General features: G+C 40.2%; 1 protein-coding gene across 2 annotated transcripts in view; it reads left to right on the top strand.

Annotated features, from left to right (window-relative positions):
• Positions 1-17611, top strand: part of khdrbs3 (KH domain containing, RNA binding, signal transduction associated 3) — a 125551-nt gene extending 107940 nt beyond the window's left edge. Inside the window, exons 8-11 of one of the 2 annotated variants that reach the window (XR_005641328.1) lie at positions 7573-7625; positions 10931-11070; positions 13391-13445; positions 17123-17611. Coding sequence is in view for 1 of the 2 variants with exons in the window: in XM_039821142.1 (XP_039677076.1) it covers positions 7573-7625; positions 10931-11022 (145 nt within the window). In the remaining variant the exon portion in view is untranslated. Of the gene's footprint in view, positions 1-7572; positions 7626-10930; positions 12130-13390; positions 13446-17122 lie in introns of those variants that run through there. The other variant, XM_039821142.1, reaches the window with a different exon arrangement.
• Positions 17612-19491: the final 1880 nt, after the last annotated feature.

Here is a 19491-nt window from a genome sequence, read left to right as displayed (position 1 = left end):
ACCATCAAACAATAATTTAGCAGCCCCATAGCAGCAACTCTGAGGACCCTCTAGGGATCCCGGAACCCCTGTTGAAGATATCACTAGATGATAAGTTAAGGGTATATCAAAATTATTACAATTCATCCTGAAGGGGACATGAATGTGTGTAGCAAATTTCACGGCACTCAAGTCAAGTCAAGTTTATTTCATCCATAAAAATGGAAATTACAGTGCTCATACCCACCTTAGTGCCAATAAAAAAATAAAGTATAAATACAATACAATAAATAGAATATAAAATACAATACATAAATACAATACAGAATTTATAAAAATGTACATTTAAAGTGCTTGTTGTGCTGTCTGATAGTCTGAGGTATAAAGGAGAGAGCATACTGCTTAGTTCGTGTCACAGGAGGCCTTAGCCTACCACTATGTTCCATTAATCTGCCAGTCAAATTATCATGAAGAGGGTGACCCGGGTCCCTCGTTATTTTCTGTCATTCTTGCCAGACAGCAAAAATCCAACAGTTGTTGCGACATTTCACAAACTACAAATGTCAACTTGATGGTGGCACTAGAAGAAAAGTCAGGAATCACCAAAGTCCACCAAAGGTAGGATTTGTCTTTGGAGAACCATGAATGTCTGCACCAAATGTCATGGAAATGCATCCATTATTTGTTGAGATATGTAAGTCTGGACCAAAACGGTGGACCAAACAACCAGGCTGACATTGCCATTCCAAGAGCCATGCTGATAGCATGGCTAAAAATGGTAGCCAGCACAATGGTTTTCAAGTTACTCCCTTGGATGAACCTAAACTAAAGAGCCCTAACACATCATTTGGGCCATAACTGAAGGTGTGTGGTGCCTACAGCCCATGGGCATGTCAATGGTCAGAAAGCTGTCAGCTAAAGTCTTTGTGTTGTGTTCAACTGCATGTGATTCAATGTGTTTGAGCCTTCCTTTGTCAGTGCTACTTCTTTGAGCTGTGCTTGTTGTGCCGGGGCCGTGAGGCAGACAACACCCATTTAGTACAATGGGAATATCAGCATTGTGTTTTTTGTATCTTGGTTTAGATTGGCTGTGTTAGCTGTCTGCCTCTGAAATGCCTGCGGTGCTACACAGATGCTGGGTACCAAGATGCTGTTTTCAAGGTAGACAGCTTGTCAAGATGAGTGACAGGTGCTGTGACGGGAATTAGACCATCTAAGGGGAAGGAGGGCAGAATTTACAGTCTCAAGACACAAAGTGGCGTGTTGTCAATTGTAAATGTAATGTTTCTTCAAACATAACAGTATTTCATATATTCCAGATAGTCACAATGTAACAACCCAAACATGTTTCCAAATGATGGATTTAAAAGAATAATGTAGACCGACTTGACTTAAGGAGGCAGTATTTTCCTTTAAGGAGGATTTTGATGTACTTTCCAAAAAAAATGGTCTGTTCAAAACCAGAAAAAAAAGACTAATTTGTAAAGTCAGATCTTTGCCGTAGGCCATTTTGTCCGTCTTTGTGACTCTTTAGCAGGGGGTCAGCATTGGAGATAGCTTTGCAATCAGCCACCACATTGAGCAATCACCAGTGTATCCATAAAGAGGGTTTTGAATTGAAGATTTGTGAGTGTCAAAAATGTTTTTTTTTCATCCACTTTTCTTGTATTGTTGTATAGTGGAAATTACCACAGAGCCGGTGAAATCAGAGCATTCGGTGTGGGGCATTTTTCTCATTATTTCACTTTTTCACCCTTGTGCCAAGAATGAATGAAAAATATGATTACACAAGGAAGTATTTTTGCTTAAGGATTTAAGTCCTGATAAGTTAAACTTAGCAATATGCAAGAAATAGGGTAACAAAAGAAACGGAGCCTCTCCACATCACACTGGCATTGTATTACCTCTGCAGCCCCTCGTAATGTCCTACTAGATTTCTTCAAATTTATCACAGAGGACTGGAAGAGTAATGGCGATGTAAGAAAAAAGTCCAAACAAGTCCACTAGGGACGTGTACTACATCATTCAGATTTAACACCGCCATCTGTTTCGTGGTGCCCAGGAACGGCAACATCAGTGCTTAAGACAATGCATTTACAGAGATGACAGATATGCTAGAGAGGCAGGGTCTTTACCTGTGGAAAAGTAGGTCTTGAATCAGATCCCTGATTAAAGAGACCCACTTATCTGTTGTGTTTGCCTCTCATGGTCCACGCCTGCGATTTAGACAGATGTTTGTTTTTTTCTTGGCCGGTGAAATTTGGGGAGACACAAACCCAGCAGACGCCTTCTGCTAATGAATGTCAAATCAAAAGTTGACCTATTTCGAAAGTCAAAGCACTTTCACACCTATGACAGGGCAATATCTGGAGTGAGATCTAACCACTCCAGGCACCTCAGCTCATGCTTGTGTTCATGCTGCCAGCTGTGCACTTCTGACAAGGCGAAGCTGTGATTTGGAATCAATGATGATAAATGTAGAATGTACGCTGCAGTGGAGACGGTGTGCAGGTTAAAGTTTCCTTTAATATTTAACACCTTAAATGACTTCCACTTGGCATCATTTCTTGTTTTACTTGAAGGAACCTGAACATAAAAAATTGGAGGATGTGCCTTAAGGTTTGTATTCAAGATGATACAGTTTTCTATGGAGTATATCAAGCTGAATCTTATTGTGATTCTGCACGTATTCCTTTAAAGGTTGTGTCTTCTTGCTGTTAGCAATTTGTGAGATTAAAAAGTCAGCATTAATCCATGTGGGGGGAAAAGTTAACTTCATGTTTGCATGTTTGTCTGATTTTAAAGACCCGCTCCCGCCCTGGCATCACAACTTGCAATACCACACCCGCCCTGCCTTCTGCACATATGACCAATTAATTCCATAACCCAAACTGATCTGTAGACACCAGATCTGCAGTCCGACCTCAAACCGCAAATCCCATAAAAACCATGCGCTGATTTACTATACTATCATTTTGTATCAGGGTCAGGCATGTACAACTGCAGATACATTTGGTCTTAAATAAAGAAGAAGTGTGTATTTAACAGGGTGTGTGGTGATTACTGTACTAATATTAACTAATAATTACAGTAAGTCGGGGAAATGTTAAATTTGTACTCTTTTTGTTCAACTTACCACATCATTTTAAATCTGTAGTTATAGCAAGAGCTACACTGTAAAACATGATAACAAATCCGTTCTATCATGTATGGAGGAAGACATTAATTACCTGTATAATCCATTTTTATTCTGAAATCTTGAGGTGAGAGACTCCTTTGAAATTGGCCTAACTTTGGAACATTATTGTTTTTAGCCCCCTTATCGACAAGCATGACGTGGTTGTTATTAATGGTTTCCTTGGATCGTCTATTTTCATATGAAACCAAATATATTCACTAACTTTACTACTGGGCCCGCTAAAAGACATTTTTAAGCAGCGCTAAATAACATTTGAGACTGCTAATTCCATACAAAGACCAGGCAATCCCGATGTTCCTTAATATGCCCGTCTTAGTTTAGGTTGCTTCAATAGCTGACTGCTAATGTTACAGGGCTGACTTAACGATAGCTAACATTGTCCCAGCTGTTCAAGTTGTACGAGAACGTTAGCACACTCCAAAAAGTAGCAAACTGTGACCTCATAATAACATAAAGCAAATTGCAAATACACTGCTGAAAACATAAATGTAATTTATTTGACGACAAAATCCAAATAATATCCACCTACCCAGCGGAACGACAAGCAGATTCATGCATGATTATTGCCTGCAGCATTAGGCTAACCGTCTCTGACAACCTTTGAGAAACCTCAAGAATCAAGTGAAAAAGGCTCTTTTTTTTACAGTTTATTGTGAGATAAACAGTGATATTAAATGCCGGGGGGAAATGCTGAAAGCCTACAGCATGTAAGCACACCTCTGAAATAGTGTTAGCATCACTGTGCAGCATCCTTGTCTGTTTTTATTTGGATGTTGTTTTTTTCAAGTTGAATATGACAGAGGAAATATGTACAGAAAAAGCCCAGGATCACCCAATATTCCGCATGCATATTCCTAATATATCTGCAAGCACCTGTGATTTGTGGCAAATTGATTACCTGACATTCATAAAAACTGATGTTTATTTTCAAGGCGACCTCTGGAATACACCCCTGTATTTTGGCAAAGTGTGAAATCTAATTATTTAGCACCCTGTCAGGGCTTGTCTCGGGGTACACAACATAACGAGCCAAAAAACGTATTCAGTTGCCACGTGTGTCTCTCTCTCTCTGTCTCCCCCTCTTCTCCCTCTTGCTGTCTCTGTCGGCCAATGAATGGTGTCAAGGATATTGCAGTGACTTGACACCCGTGGCAGATGCATGGCGGCACCTCTGCCACGAGAGCTGACTGGAAACCTCACGCTCAGAGCAACAGCAGCCATGGCCGCGCTTCTTGGAGGGAGACTACATTAGCACAGGGGGGAAGCCTTGTTCTCTTCTGCTGGCTTGGCATTGTTTGTAGTTAAATTATGAACTATGCCAAATTTATGCAAAGCCTGACTAAAGGCGCAAGCCTCTGTAGGGAGCTGTCTCATGTCTCATTGAGCCGCCATAGTGCTCCTAAAAACGATTCCTCCCACTGTCCTCAATTGGTCATGTCGTCTTGTTTATCCTCACCAAGAAATTGTTGCAGAAAACCATAAAACAACCAACAATCAACAGTCGTTGCTGTTGAGAGGCATTTTCAGTTGTTGGAAGGCTTCCATAGTAAGGATCACTTCACCCACGATACAACAAAGCATATTTTTTTCTCTTTCCTTTCCTGATATTTACCAATGGATCAAAACAAAGAAGAATTACATTTTCAAAAATGTAAAAGCAAAGTATATTGTCATTATTCTGGATGATCCACAGAACACACAGGGCTAGATTTATCAAGCCGTTTGCGCCTGTTTCCAGGCGCTAATTGGTCGCAAAGACGGACGTAACCGATGCGGGCTATTTACAAACAGGGGGCACTTGGGTAAAATGGCAGATTGTCTGCCACATGAGCGAGAAGAGACAAGTTGCGCTTTCAATATGCGTTCGTGGGAGGGTCGTGGGGAAAGTGGGAGTTCCACCCGAAAAGGTGGGAGGATAAGTGCAAAGTGCCCCTAATTATATACTCCGTGGTATTTACAAAGACTGTCAGTAAGAGCGCGCCTCTATTCTGCGGGGGAAATTCTCCGCCTCTAAACCAGCCGCAGTCGAGTTTCCTCGTAGACCTTTATGCCGCTGGTGAAATGGCAACAGTCATTTGAGCAAGACGAAGACATAGGCGAGGCTGAAAATATTTTTAACACAAGAATCACACTTTGTCAGGGAACACAACATCATTTAGCGTTACAGATCAAGCAGCCATGCAATATTAGAGTTACTGGAAGAAATCAAAGATGAAATTGCATCTCCCACTCAGTGTTCACATCCCATTCCAGCAGTTGTTAAACTCCTCGCTACATTACAAATATTGGGATCAGGATCATTTCAAAGAGTCATAGCATCAGCAGTGGAAATATCGCAGTCTGCACTCAGCCATATCATAGCACAAGTACCGCTTTGCTACAGCGCAATTTACGGTATAGTGGGCGGAGAAAGACGCTGATTGCCTGATGGGTGTCAGGGTTGATAAATACTACACAAAATGTGGAAGCATAGCGTGCGCTGTTACCGAACTTGCATAAACAGACGCAGCGCAAACTGCGCTAGTGTTAGTAAATTAGGCCCACAGAGTTGAATGGTTTTCACTACTTTACTACTACTACAACTACTTTCTACTGAAGAAATAGTCCCTATGAAAACTGTTGACAGGGTGTTCTGAGGATTATCCTTTTTCTGGAAAAACAAATTACGGTAAATTTTTTAAAATGTAATGTTTCAGTGCTGGAAGGAACACATTTGCATTTATTTGCATTTTATTAGCGTGAAGTGGTGGACGAAACCTGGGCAAATAAAACCAAAACTACCTTATGGCTACACACAACAAGAGGTATGAGGGAAAAAAAATTAATTAGTAAATTTGTGATTTGGGTAAAACCGAAGAGTAGTGGTTTTGTTACCATGATTAAAATTAAAGCCAAATATGCATTAGTGCATCATTAGAATATTTCATACTTGTTTTTGAAAAAAAAGTGATTTTATTCTTTTGTGCATCAACACATTAATGAGTAAGTTAAAATATACTGCATTACATTGCACATTTCCATTCATTTTCTTGTTGTCTAGCTAGTCTGCTGTCTTAGCTAGCAAACTAGCTAACTATGCTGATGTACAGCAACTGACCAATTTAGCTTCATCTTTTCGCTAACTTGTAGCATTTAGCATGGTGTTAACAGGTCCTTCAGCAGGATTATAGGTGGCTTTTCACAACTGGCGAAGCATACCAAAAGCATGACAAACAGAGAGTACAAAATGTTTAACGTAGAGAGAATTTATGTGTCATAATCACACAATCTTCTAGTTCAATAGCCTTCTGTATCTTCGAACCTGCATGATGGCACTTTATGTCATAGTGGCACCATACAGTAGCACGTTTAAATAATAGTACCTCTCTGTATAATAGAGAAAACACTGAGAGGAACATCTTCAGTGTGTCGATGAATTTATTGGAATATGCAAAGTGGAAAGATTAAGATTAATAACTACCGAAATATGTTCATCGCTTTGCAGCTGCTTTTTTGAATGTGCTCAGTGGACACAGACTTAATAGCAGACAGAATTACTGTAGTAGAGATTGATTTCCTGGAGTGCTGCAAACTGGTGTAATTTGATAGAGGAGCGGAGTGTCTCAAGCTCTCAGACCTCAGGTTGGCTTTTTAAGATCACACCGCAAAAAGCTACTCGTTACAGTAACTGGAGTCGAATGTACTTCGTTACTTCCACCGAGGTGTGCCATTACTGTCACCTCTGTGCCCTCAGCAGTCGGCCAGTGTTGATGTGTCGGGGCTTTGGATGGCGTCTTCAGCTCTCTAATCCGGAGAGCAGAGAGGTGCTGCTGTCGCTGACAGACTGACTGACAGACAGGCAGGCGGAGAGGACCCAGCTGTGATGGCTGGTGTCGGCTCAGTGGCAGCCTTATGATGAATTGCCCCTCTTGAATGATAGCGCTGTTACTGAATGATTCTGACGCAGGATTGTTCTGTCAGCATCTCGACGGCGACCGCAAATAAAGAAATAAATAAGCAAGAAGTGAACCGCTATGCAACTCGCCTCCCCATCTTTTTATTTTTCATTAAAGTTGCCACCTCTCATAGATCTCCATATGCAGTGAAATGGAACTGGAAGTTTGTGCAGAGATACGGTGGAGGGAAATTGCCTTGTAAAACCACAAATGTGGCAGAACTTTTGAGTGATTGAAAGCTGCCTCTGGTTTCTTTTTCTACTTTTATATCCAGCAGAGTATATCTGAAATCAAAAACACTTCCTGTGTGTTTTTCCTTATTGCCACTGTGGAAATTAGATATGATTGCATCATGATAAATATGACTTTGATCTTCTACCATAATACTGAAAATAAGTTGCATTGATTGTTCTTCTCTTATTTCCTATGTATTCACCTCCATTCTCTTTCTGTTTACAGCTCAGATGACTACTATGAATATGGACACAGTGGGGAATCATATGACTCATACGGTGAGTCACAGACCTCTCTTCCTCCCAAATATCTTTTGCCAATTTTCAGAACATTAATTTCTAGTTCCTGACTCTGCACTGCTGGCTTCATCTCAGTCGTCATAGGATCTTTTTGATGTGAGATGTCCCATGCACGTTCAAAATATGCACTTTAAACTGATTTATTCACAATTCAGAGTCTATTTTATAGGGGTGTGCAAAAAAACCGATTCGTATTCGAATCGCAATTCAAGCTCTACCGATTCAAAATCGATTCGTAGAATTCCAAAAATCGATTCATATTTTCTTTTTTCTTTTTTTTCTTTTCTTTTTTCACCGATCACAATCACATGATAGATAGATAGATAGATAGATAGATAGATAGATAGATAGATAGATAGATAGATAGATAGATAGATAGATACTTTATTGATCCCTTAGGGGAAATTTAAGGTCCCAGTAGCTTACAGACATCACACACAACATACACATACATCATAACAGGATGTTAAAATAACAAATAAACAAATCCACCTGAATAATATGGACAATAAAACATACTAAATAAACTAAATGCTTATGAATGTATATATATATATATACACATTCATACGCATACATGGGAAAAGTAACTACATTTACATACTGTGAATCATTTTTTAATCGAGAATCGATATTGAATCGAATCGTGAGCCTAAAAATCGGAACCAAATCGTGACATTTTCAGAATCGTACACCCCTACTATTTTACTTCAGTTCATGGGGCTCATTAGGTGAAAAGAATCCACTAATGACCAGTTACAGTGTTAAATAAACTACAGGAAATTACCTTAAAAATGTAAGATAGTGTTAGTATAAAAGTTCAAGAAACCTTGTGCACTGACTTTGAATTTAGTTTTTGACTGCAAAAAAAATCCTAATGCCAAATGCTGCCCTCAAGCGCTGATGCTTTTCTTACTTCAGAGGAGAAAAGAAACTGTCAAACGCAGGGAGACTTTAACAAGCTGATGCTGGAGCTGCAAAGTCACTTTACACATCTACCTTTCTTTACTTTGACTTCACTAAAACTTCTAAAAACCACACAGTCAAAAGAACCAGCACTTCAGTCGACCCCAGGCAGCTGGTTAGGGTGCTCATACCTGACTCTCTGCGAAATGTTCATTCATAAATAAAGAGTTCAACACGCGTTTCACAGTTTGTGCGTGAACAAAATAGATTCAATGTGAGTTCATGTGGAATGTTAAACATCTCAGTGTGCGAAAAGCATTCAAAAGATAATAGCCATCAACTGTCTTTGAGTTTTCGTACACATCAAGTTCATCCAGCTCAGCTTAATATACACAATCTCTAACCTGCAGTATGATAGCGTGTGTGCCATAGTCACACAGTAATAATAATAAAAATGACTTTATTATAGGGCTCTTAAATTCAACGCGTCAATAATGAGTGAACGCAAATTCCTTTTTCACCACTATTTTATTTTAACGCGCGATTAACGCAAGCACGTTCTGTGATTTTGGTCTGTAGTTTGGGAAATCAGGGAGCTGCAGCAGTAACATTGTGGACAGTGTTGCCAACTTGGCAACTTTCTGAGAAGTGAGTTACCACTGGAGTACTTACTCACGTACCACTTGAGCATTAAAAACTTGAACGAATACTACTTTTAAAGTACATCTGGAACTGATCAAAATCTATGCAATTCATTTGCGATTAATCGCGAGTTAACTATGATACTCGTGTAATTAATCCAAATATATAACTTCATGCAAATAGCACATTTGATAACGGAGTTTACAAAGTGCTTTGACAGACTAAGCAAGGCAAAAGCAGGGTATCAAGAGGACAATAATGGCGTCTTATGTTTAAGAGCACTTTCAGTGACTGCTCTCTGGGTTAGAGGCTGTTTATCGAGCCTAGAAACAAAGTTCAACAAGACTGTGTCAGCCTTTGACAAGATACAGTAAAAAGTGGGACAAGGACACGTTGTGCTGCAGAGTGCGCTTAAATGATAGCAGAGCTAACTGACAGTAAGGTACAGTGGACCGTGCCACAGCTCAAGGTTGATCCATCTCTAAATTTTATATATATATATATATATATATATATATATACAGTCAAATCTAAAATTTGTAGCCTTTTTTGAACTAGAACATGATGAACAAAATGATCTCTTTATAGCAGTTATTTAGACTCTGGTTTTGGTGTGTCCTATTTTACTATCTAAAACAAATCTATTCTGACAATGTGCGTGCAGATAGAAGAATCCAGTGTTGATCTGGATTGTGATGGCTATAGAATCCTAGATTACTTAGATACGTTTTATATTTTGTGTAAACGTTTTATATATATATATATATATATATATATATATATATATATATATATATATATATATATATATATATATATATATATATATATTGTTAGGGATTGACTGCAACCTAATTATAATGATTATATCCTCTGCATCATTAAACCTATTGAAGTGTGTTCATCTCCTGCTTTAGAGGTTTTAATGTGTTTTCAGAAGCCAAAGCTAATAAAAGAACTTTCCCAACTTTTTCTGACCACACAAGTGGAAGAACTGAGCACCTTCGACTCATTAGAGCGCTGCTTACCTGCACATAAAATGAAAACCGCTGGCGCGTGGGTCACACAGTGACAGTTCAAAGGGAACAGATAAACAGCGTTGATGTGCATCCTTGTTCTCGAAACACAAGGTTACCTTGGTCTGTTTCTTCAAAGTGACTGTCAGTGAAAGGGTGACAGGTTTAATTAAGGGGCATTGGCTATGTGCTGCCAACAGAGAGCCTGTACACAGGGAGAAAAAAAAAGATGCCTTTGTGAGCCTCAGCTCTAGGGAAGTCTCAGCGCTGGCTGAAGATTAGACAAAGGGTGCCATCGATAGTGGCACTTTCATAATTGACAGTACCAGGGGGTGAACAGGGGCTGATTTGGGCTAATGGTAATTGTGACCTTTTTTTTGCTGGGAGCCACTAAATGGGTTCCTTTTCAAGTAGCTATTTGATCCTCTCATTCAATTATCTGAGATGCATCCTTCCAGGTGAAAGTCGAGCTTCTCGGTGTGAGTCACTGTTTGTTTGTCCGGCTTGAAGCGCCGCTTTTGTTATGAGATGAGCGGCATCGATACCAGGCAGTCAAAGTGCTCCCAACTTTGCGCTGCATTATTTTCATCAGAGGGAGAATATTTACAATATTGGTGTAGAGATCGAAAGACGTACACGGGTTGTTGTAAATGATTTGTGTTTTAACTCCTCTGTAATCACCCCCACCCCATCTGTTTCTGTCCTTTTCTTCTGAATCAGGTGTGGAAGAGTGGGCAAACAATCGTGGCAAGGCACCGCCGGCGCGAACAACCAAGGGAGTGTACAGAGATCAGCCATACACCAGATATTGAACTGTTTATACAACCTGCACCTGAGTCCTCAAGGCTGTTTCAACCCAAGTAATGGATTTTTTTATGGACGCTCCCACCTTTTTAGAATTGAAAACTAAACCGCAAAATAACAAAAAAAAAAAAATGTAAACGGCAAAAGGGAGACACTGAATGAAGTAAAAACCGGCTTCCAAATATGGCATCCCCCCACCCCTGATTATAAAATCATACTCCCACTGGTAAAAATGTGCAAAGCAATTTAGGTAATCTATCCTTTCCTCCAGGTGAAATCGACTGGACGTTGCGATTAAGAAAGACTCGATAGTACATGAAGTATCTCTCTCAGCTATGTGATAGGGAAGAGTGACACCGTACCAAGCTACTTTACTTGGTAATGATTAGTGAATCACTGCAAGCTGTCGATACAATGTTTCTACACAGCTGCCAGCGCAACTTAATTTATCACCCTCTATTCTTCAAACCTTGAACTGCGTGGTTGATCACTTTAAAATGTAGTAGCTTAGTTCTAGGAAAGTGCAGTACTGTAGATATTTCGTCAGAGGGGTAATTGGTGAAATTGTGTCCCTTGTAAATGAAACATTTACAAACTGAAAAAGAGAAAAAACTCATACTGTATACATATTGTTTTTGCTGTTTTCTCCTTTTTGTAAAAATAATAGTTCTTTAGTGTTAAAGGGCTTATAAAAGCATGGTGTGCAACTGTGGATATTGTCTGCTGTTTTATTCTGAGAAAGCCTATGTAGTTGTGTTCATGATTATGCCCCCTAAAACATCCACTTTAATACGTCTATAAATAGCCGCTCATACGTTATGTACAGCGAACAACCAGAGCTGCAAAACAATCCAGGAGCTGTTTTCATTATTGTGAAATATTTAGATGCTCTAAATAAGTAATTTTGATGTCGTTTTTCTTTTTTAATTATTTAATACCAGATACTTTTCTGACTTTGTAGGCTTAACAATCACTCTTAAGATATAAAAAATCCCATGCTGGTGATTGGTAATCATTTCCATCTAGAGATGTGTTTCAACTATAATCATTTGAGCTTATGTAAGCCCTTTAATATTTTCTTCTTTGTTGATGCTGAATAAACATTTTGAAAGAAACCACTTGTGTTCGAGAGAATAATTATGGACTCATAAATAAGCTTCATAATTTAAACTAACAAACCCAAATGAAAAAACCTAGATATGTTTTTGAAAATCTACCCTGCAGTGTATAAAAACACGACGTCATAACTAAGTGAAAAACAAGCTAAAACAACATATGTCCTAACAAAAAAATCCAAAGTGGTAGCGTGATGGGAAAAAAAAAAATGTTACTTACAAACAGCAAATGGCTTTGACCTTGTAGGCTACCTTGGTAATCTGATAAGAACCGTTTCCTATTTGTATTTGAACGCCATGTGATGCATTTTGTTGGAAATCTGTCCGACCGAGATTTAGAGGATTTAGCGATAACGACGTCGCCACTTCCTATCTGCTGTGTTTGTTCATATAATTTGATGGGAAGGGCACGCTGATCACGTCAAGCATCATCAGTAAACACACATTAACTCTCGGAGTGTTTACCCTGACAGAAACGGCTGCTAGCGCTGCATGAAAGCCTCCTTGACCTCTAGGCCATGTTCAGTTCAGTACAGCGGGGGGGAGGGTGGTTGGGGTATTTGAAGTCATTTTATGGTAGAAATGTGGGACTCTTACTTTGAAAAATCATCACATTTATACAGTCAAATTGTTTGATTTTCAGTATGGATGTAGTCAAAGATGTGCTCCACTCAAACATATCAGTCATTGTCTGGAATCATGGAGCAAAATCGTTTTATAGCACCTCCAGTTTCGGTTGCTCTCTCTTCTTGTTTTGCTCTTTCTGTTCTCCTTCGGTCATGTGACCCTCTCCCAGTCATTTAAAGAGCCTGCCTTTGCCCGTCCATTAAAGAGACTCTCCTCCGCAGAGAGAGGATGGCAGTAGCTGTTTAAAAAGACCTCCGTCCCACAAGGTAAACAACCTGACCCAGTTTAACCTCTCCCCTAACGTTAGTTGAACATAAACCCTCTCTAAACTTAAATGTAATATGTTTTCCTGTCTCTGTTAAGTTCGTAATCTAGCCACAAAGCTGGGAATAATTAGATGTCTGTAACAAAAAATACTGTAAAAAAGTATGATAAATAGAAGTAACATTTCAACGAACTGTATATAACTGTGAAATAACTATCCTAAGACTTTGATAAAACATATCCTCTGTAACAATAATTGAACCACAAAATATTATGTGTCTTGGCATTTGTTTTCATAATATTAGTTGTAAAATGTGTTTGTGTTGTGAACTTGCATGGTCATAGTGTTTTTTATAATATTCCTTTCTAGGTCGATGTCCCGGCTAGACCTGGCCATCCGTCCAATTGTCTCATTGGTGCTAAAGGTATGTTGTTTTCTGCATTGTGTCAGATGTTTACGATGATGTTTTGCATGTAAACATTCAAAGAGACCGTATTATACTCCTTTTCAGTCATATTTGTACTCTTGGGGTCTACTAGAACAGGTTTTCATGCTTTGATGTTCAAAAAACATATTCTGTTTCTCATACTGCCCATTGCTGCAGCTCCTCTGCCTAAAACACTCTCTCTGTCTGAGCTCTTGGCCCACCTTCCTGAAAAGCCCAGTCTGCTCTGATTGGTCAGCTGGCCCACGTTGTGATTGGCCAACCAAATTCAAACAGGCAGCACCAATAGACCCTTTGCAAACACGTGACCACAACCACGTGACGACGCCATGACGGACGGCAGAATCACCGGAAGCACAAGCTAAACTGTGTAGTAGACGAGCGGAAAGTTTCATTAGTTTCAAATAAATAAAACTAAATAAACTGTAATAATAATACTACTACTACTACTACTACTACTACTATCTTCTTCTTTATGGCTTCTTCATACATTGTTTAAATTCACCTACCCTGGTACCTGTCTCGATCCTGCCGGTAGCTAGCTTGCCCCGATAGCCGTTAGCTGCCGTCCGGTGAGTGTAGTCAGCCAGGCTTCTGTGATAATCATCCCAATAACAATCCATGGAGCGGTGGTGGTGTGGCTATGTCTTCCAGTTACCGAAGACTAGCTTTAGCTTACGCTTGGAGCAGCAAGTTCATCTGCCTGTTGCCCCTCTGTCTGTCTCGTTCTTTCCAACTCTTGTGAGGCTAGTTCTTCGCTGTGATACTCGGATTGCAATAAATGAACGACGCATATAACTCAAAAGGCTCTTCTGTGTGTTGTATATCTCCTATATTCTCCATAGTTACGTTACTCCAAGCTTCTTCCCTTGTAAACAAATCTGCCCTTCACTCTTCACACACTACGCTCCGATCGGCACACTACTGTTTACCTTTTCTTGCTACAACTAGCAGCTACTACCGCACTACTGTTTTTAATTTTTTTAGGGGGGAATACACTTCAATACGTGACATGACCTGTCCTCTGGAGGACATAGCCACACCACTGTGGATTGTTATTGGGATGATTATTACAGAAGCCTGTCTGAATACACTCACAGGACGGCAGCTAACGGCTATCAGCTAGCAGGGCAAGCTAGCTACAGGCACGTACCGTTGTTCACTGGCTGAGCCGATGCAACTCTCTAATGGATGCCTGAACGCAGCCCAGCTCTGGGAAATAATTCATCACACGTTAATCCATGCAGTAAATCATGGAGTGTCTATGATTAGTATTAACCACACATAATGTAACATCTAGCCATCGTCTTATCTGTGATTATATTCGCTGTTGACCGGTGGATATTTCGACAGCTAGCTGGTCGGCTAACCGGGGTAGGAGCTCCGCAGACCCGCATTTAATTCAGTTGTTTGGCCTTTTTGAAGCTAGTTTCCGTGCCATGTCATCTTTAATTTAACCAATATTTTTTGTATGCGTGTTAAGTTAAATGATCAAGGGAACGGCTTACTTTTTGGGATATGTAGGTCAGTGAATAACCGATGATAGTTATGTGGGACCTGTTAGCAGGAACAGCTGGTTAGCACGGCAGCTAGCTGGGTGAGTAAGTTTTATTATTATTATTTACCAGTCATTTAAAATAGAAAGGCAATACATACACATGCTTGTGTTGGTGAGGATTACTCTGCAGATTGTGTATGTGAGAACAAGAACAGCGAACCATAGACAGTATATAAGCAGCAAACACGTTCTCGTTTGACTTGCCGTCCGTCTACAGAATAGCTCTTCCGCCGTCCGTCATGGCGTTCATAATTCGCGGGAGTAGAGTGTGATGTCACGTGCAAAGTGTCTATGGGAAGCACATATGAAAAACTGGCTTTTCAGGCAGTTGAGAAAAACTGCTGTCTGTGGGAGAGAAAGATCCATTTGGAGTGAAATGTGTTTTGTTTTGTTTACTTTATACATCTATTACATACACAAAAAACTATATAACACACAAAAATGCGGAAAAAATCCCCAAAAGCATAATAGTGTTTCTACAAAATATAGTAAAAGTAAGGGGTCACATAGGGGTCAAAAATATTGAAATGAGATAGGATCTGCCAACCTTTGGGCATTCTTGAAAACCTTCCAAGAAGTCTGCAGAAAAATGTTCCATAGCTTCATTTCACAGTTCTTTCAATTATTGATAGAGGCATGTTGTGGCTCTGGTGTCTGTCGATTTTCGTGCAAATAAACATGGTAATATACTGAAACCATGGGTTAAAATATGATATCGGAGCTTCGAGACTGGATCGGATGACATTTACAAATTCTTTAAAAAGGTCCCGTGGTGTCTCCAGAAAATTGGAAAATAGCTCAACGTAACTGTTCCCTAAGTAATTTAAAGATATGTGAACAAATGTTTTGATCTTATCCATGCAGTATACCCAGTTATATAAGGGTCAGGGTTATGTTAAAAGAGAGGTAAAATAATATAGAACTCCTCTAAGTAAAGAACATTTATATACAAATCTTAAAACAATATATTGAAAGGATGCTGGTTAGGCTTTCGGGGTGGGAGATTAAAACAATGGTCCTAGCGTCTCCTCTTCAATATGTTATTCGCATGGGTCTCCCCTCCAGGTTGGGACCAGGCTCAACCCTGCTAAGCTTTTTGTAAGTCTTGTTCACTTGCATGTAAGCTACTGGCCCCATACAATGGGAAATCAGGGTCTGAATAGACATAGGGGTCATGGTAAAGTAGGGGTAAGGTAGCAATCCTCCTCTGTTCACCTAGGGTTAGTAACAGCCCAACAACAGAAATCCTCCAGATGAAGGGGTGACCCCTCAGAGAAAATAAAAATAAAGGGTTACACTTTACTTGAAGGTATCTACATAAGAGTGACATGACACTGTCATGAACGTGTCATAAACATTATAAACAAGTCATAAATGTTTATGACACAACGCTTCTTTTAGTAAGTGTCATTCGGTATTTGTCATGACAAGTTAGGGTTAGGGTTAGGTAAGGGAAAGATATCTCGATGATTAGGGTTAGAGTTGGGGTTAGGGTTCATGTGTCATGACTGTGTCATGTGTTCATGACAGTGTCATGTCACTCTTATGTAGATACCATCAAGTAAAGTGTTACCAAAAAAAATGTTTTGTAAACCCTTAGGAAGTACAAAATAAAATATTCTACAGGGGATACAGCGTTATCATGACATATCAAATATTAATGTGACTTTGAGGCACCTTGATGTTCTCTTGATAGATGTTTAATGTTGAAAATATTTTCCCGGAGCTTGTGAGATCCTTCAGAATTGCCCCTAGTTTTGGAGGCTCGACCCTCAGCTCTCCTGTTAATGCCCTTCCACAATCCCCCCAAGGGGACTCCTGTCCCACTGGACGGACTCTCTGCCTCTCTGTGTACCTATACACTTAGTGAATAAGAGCACTATGTGTCATCTGAACCACAACGGTGTCCCTGTTGCTGCACTTTGAAAATGACACCCTTAATGGAGAAACCTATTGCCTGACTGATTGCGTTAGTGCAGATACCATGGATGTGACAAAAGGGCGGTCCTGAAAACTGTCCTTCTTTTGCTTTGGTTTTTTTTCTTTTCTTTTTTGAAGCTCATATTGTTCCACTTTCTCTTCTTTCCTCTCTTTATAGACTTGACAAACCGCACACGAGCTTCCATCCAGACATTCCAGCCCACACAGTGTCAAACCAAATCCCGAAAAGGCCGTCCGACTTCACAAAGGATCTCCCCTTGGCCAAATGGTGAACTTTGAAATGATCAGAGTGTGGACTGAGGTGAATCCTGCAGGGGACAAAATGGAGTGACCTGTTGAGATACAGAGAAGGAGGGGCGGGGGAGATAATGCATATATCACACATCGTTGTTCTCCGGAGAAAGGAAGGGACAGAGGAAATCCGTGAGGCAAATGGAGTTCCTCATCCTCTGGGACGATCTGTCGGAGATTATTTCCTTCAGATCTGTATACATTTAACATACACACAGGAGTGCTCCGAACTGGCTCTGAACCTGCCCTGTGTCTTTCTCGATTTAGACTGTTATTGAGGGGATGTCTACTACTTGTATTAGACAACGCTTCCTAGGAAGGATGAGTAAATAAATAATGCAATATGCTAAGGAAATGACATCATATTTCTAGCAGTGACACTTCAAATCTCATATTGCTCATTAACCTATATCCCATCCACTCCAATGAATAAATAATTCACCAAGTGCCTTATTGTTGCATTGTTATGACAGCTTTAGATCTTTAGTCCCATTGCCAGAGATAAAATATGGGGCAGTACGCTATAAAAGGTGGCTTATTTTTCTTCTTTTATGCTGTTTTTCTGGTTGCCTGTATAATATTACCACGAAGCTGGAAAACACCTCCCAGCCACACACACGAGTACAGTCTATTCCAGATGTATTGCTTAATCAGAATCGACTTCAGTGGATATTACAATTCCAAAATAGCTTTCCATCGGATAGAGAGCTTCATTCTGCCTTGTGCATAAGTCCAGATAGGCTGATCCGTATTCCACACAGTTGTATGTCCTCAGTGGCAGACAATAGTTTTCCATTAGAGGAAGTGATTCTCCCTGGCGCCTCGGGCCAAGCCTCAGACAATAACATAGCGACCTAAAGCTTGCATCTCGGGCTCCCGGAGTTAACTCCCATCACCTCCGGGGGCTGATTCCCCCTCTGAGGTGGCTTATCACGACAGGCTTATCTGAAGTAAGCGTGTCCGAGTTAATAAAGTAAGAGCAGCTTATTTGATTAAAGTGTATGCATACAAAGGAGGCTGTTGCGATCTGTCACTGGGAGACAAGTCCATTTCAACACTGGAAGACAGATCGATGGGTCCTGGATGTTGGGTACAGGGACCACTGGAGGTGTTTTAAAAGGGTTTCGGAGGATCTGGAGCAAAATTACAAAAAGCTTAAAGGCTCCGAAAAACCTATTTTCTCCATTAGCTTCTTACTATGAATGATGAGGCCCTACATGAACACACAATGTTCTACCAAAGTTTGAACAGTTTCAAATGATTGCTGTATTTGTCTATTTGTCCTTTCCCTTTTTTAATGATTTTATGTGAGAAGGGACCATTGGAAAAGCATGTTTTTGTGCACCACTCAGAGTTTTGCAATATTTGAATCTAAATGTGACAGTTGTGGGGTTGTTTGCTCGTGTTGCCAGCGTTGTCAATCAAATGTGTTCAGATCAGACCAACACAGTCCTGGAAGAGCAGAGTGTTGAGTGGGACACTCTTAAAGGAACAGTTTGACATTTTGAGAATACGCATATTTGCTTAGTTGCCAAGAGTTAGATAAGAAGATCGATACCACGCTCATGTCCGTACGGTAAATATGTAGCTGGAGCCAGCAGCCAGTTAGCTTAGCTAGGTATAAAGACTGGAAATATGGGGAAACAGCTAGCCTGGCACTGTCCAGCGGTAACAAAATCCACCTAACAGAAGCTCTAAAGATTACTAATTAGACTGCAGTATGTCATTTGTTTAATCCGTACAAAAACCAAAGTGTAAAGACTTGAATATGCCAATTTACAGAGAAACTGTGCCAGTCTATTTCTTGGCGGGGACCAGTAACTTCCTGGAGTGTCCATGGTTGCCTGGGAACTTGTTGAATTTTAGTTTTTCCTCTTTGTGTTTTTGTACTTAAGCAAATGAGATATAACATGTTAATTAGTGAGCCTTGCAGCCAAACCACACCGCAGGTGTAAGCGTCCCATATAGCAGTGTAGCGCGGTTATTTTTATTTCCACGCGCTGCAGCGATAGTTTCGGCGTCTCCTCTATTTTTTTACGTGATTCCCGAGCGTATGTGTCAAGCTAGGCAGGTAATCACATACAGGAAGACCACAGTGCAGCCGGATGCTTTACAAAAATAAAACATTTCAAAATAAAACACATAGGTTCATGGTGATTTTTTGACTTGACTTCTCACAGCGAGACGCGCGATCAGGCACACGGAGAGAGAGAGAGAGAGAGACTGACGGATGGA

This window comes from Perca fluviatilis, chromosome 13, assembly GCF_010015445.1.
Source record: "Perca fluviatilis chromosome 13, GENO_Pfluv_1.0, whole genome shotgun sequence".
NCBI classification, from domain to species: Eukaryota; Metazoa; Chordata; class Actinopteri; order Perciformes; family Percidae; genus Perca; species Perca fluviatilis.
This window is presented reverse-complemented; position numbering and strand designations above follow the sequence as displayed.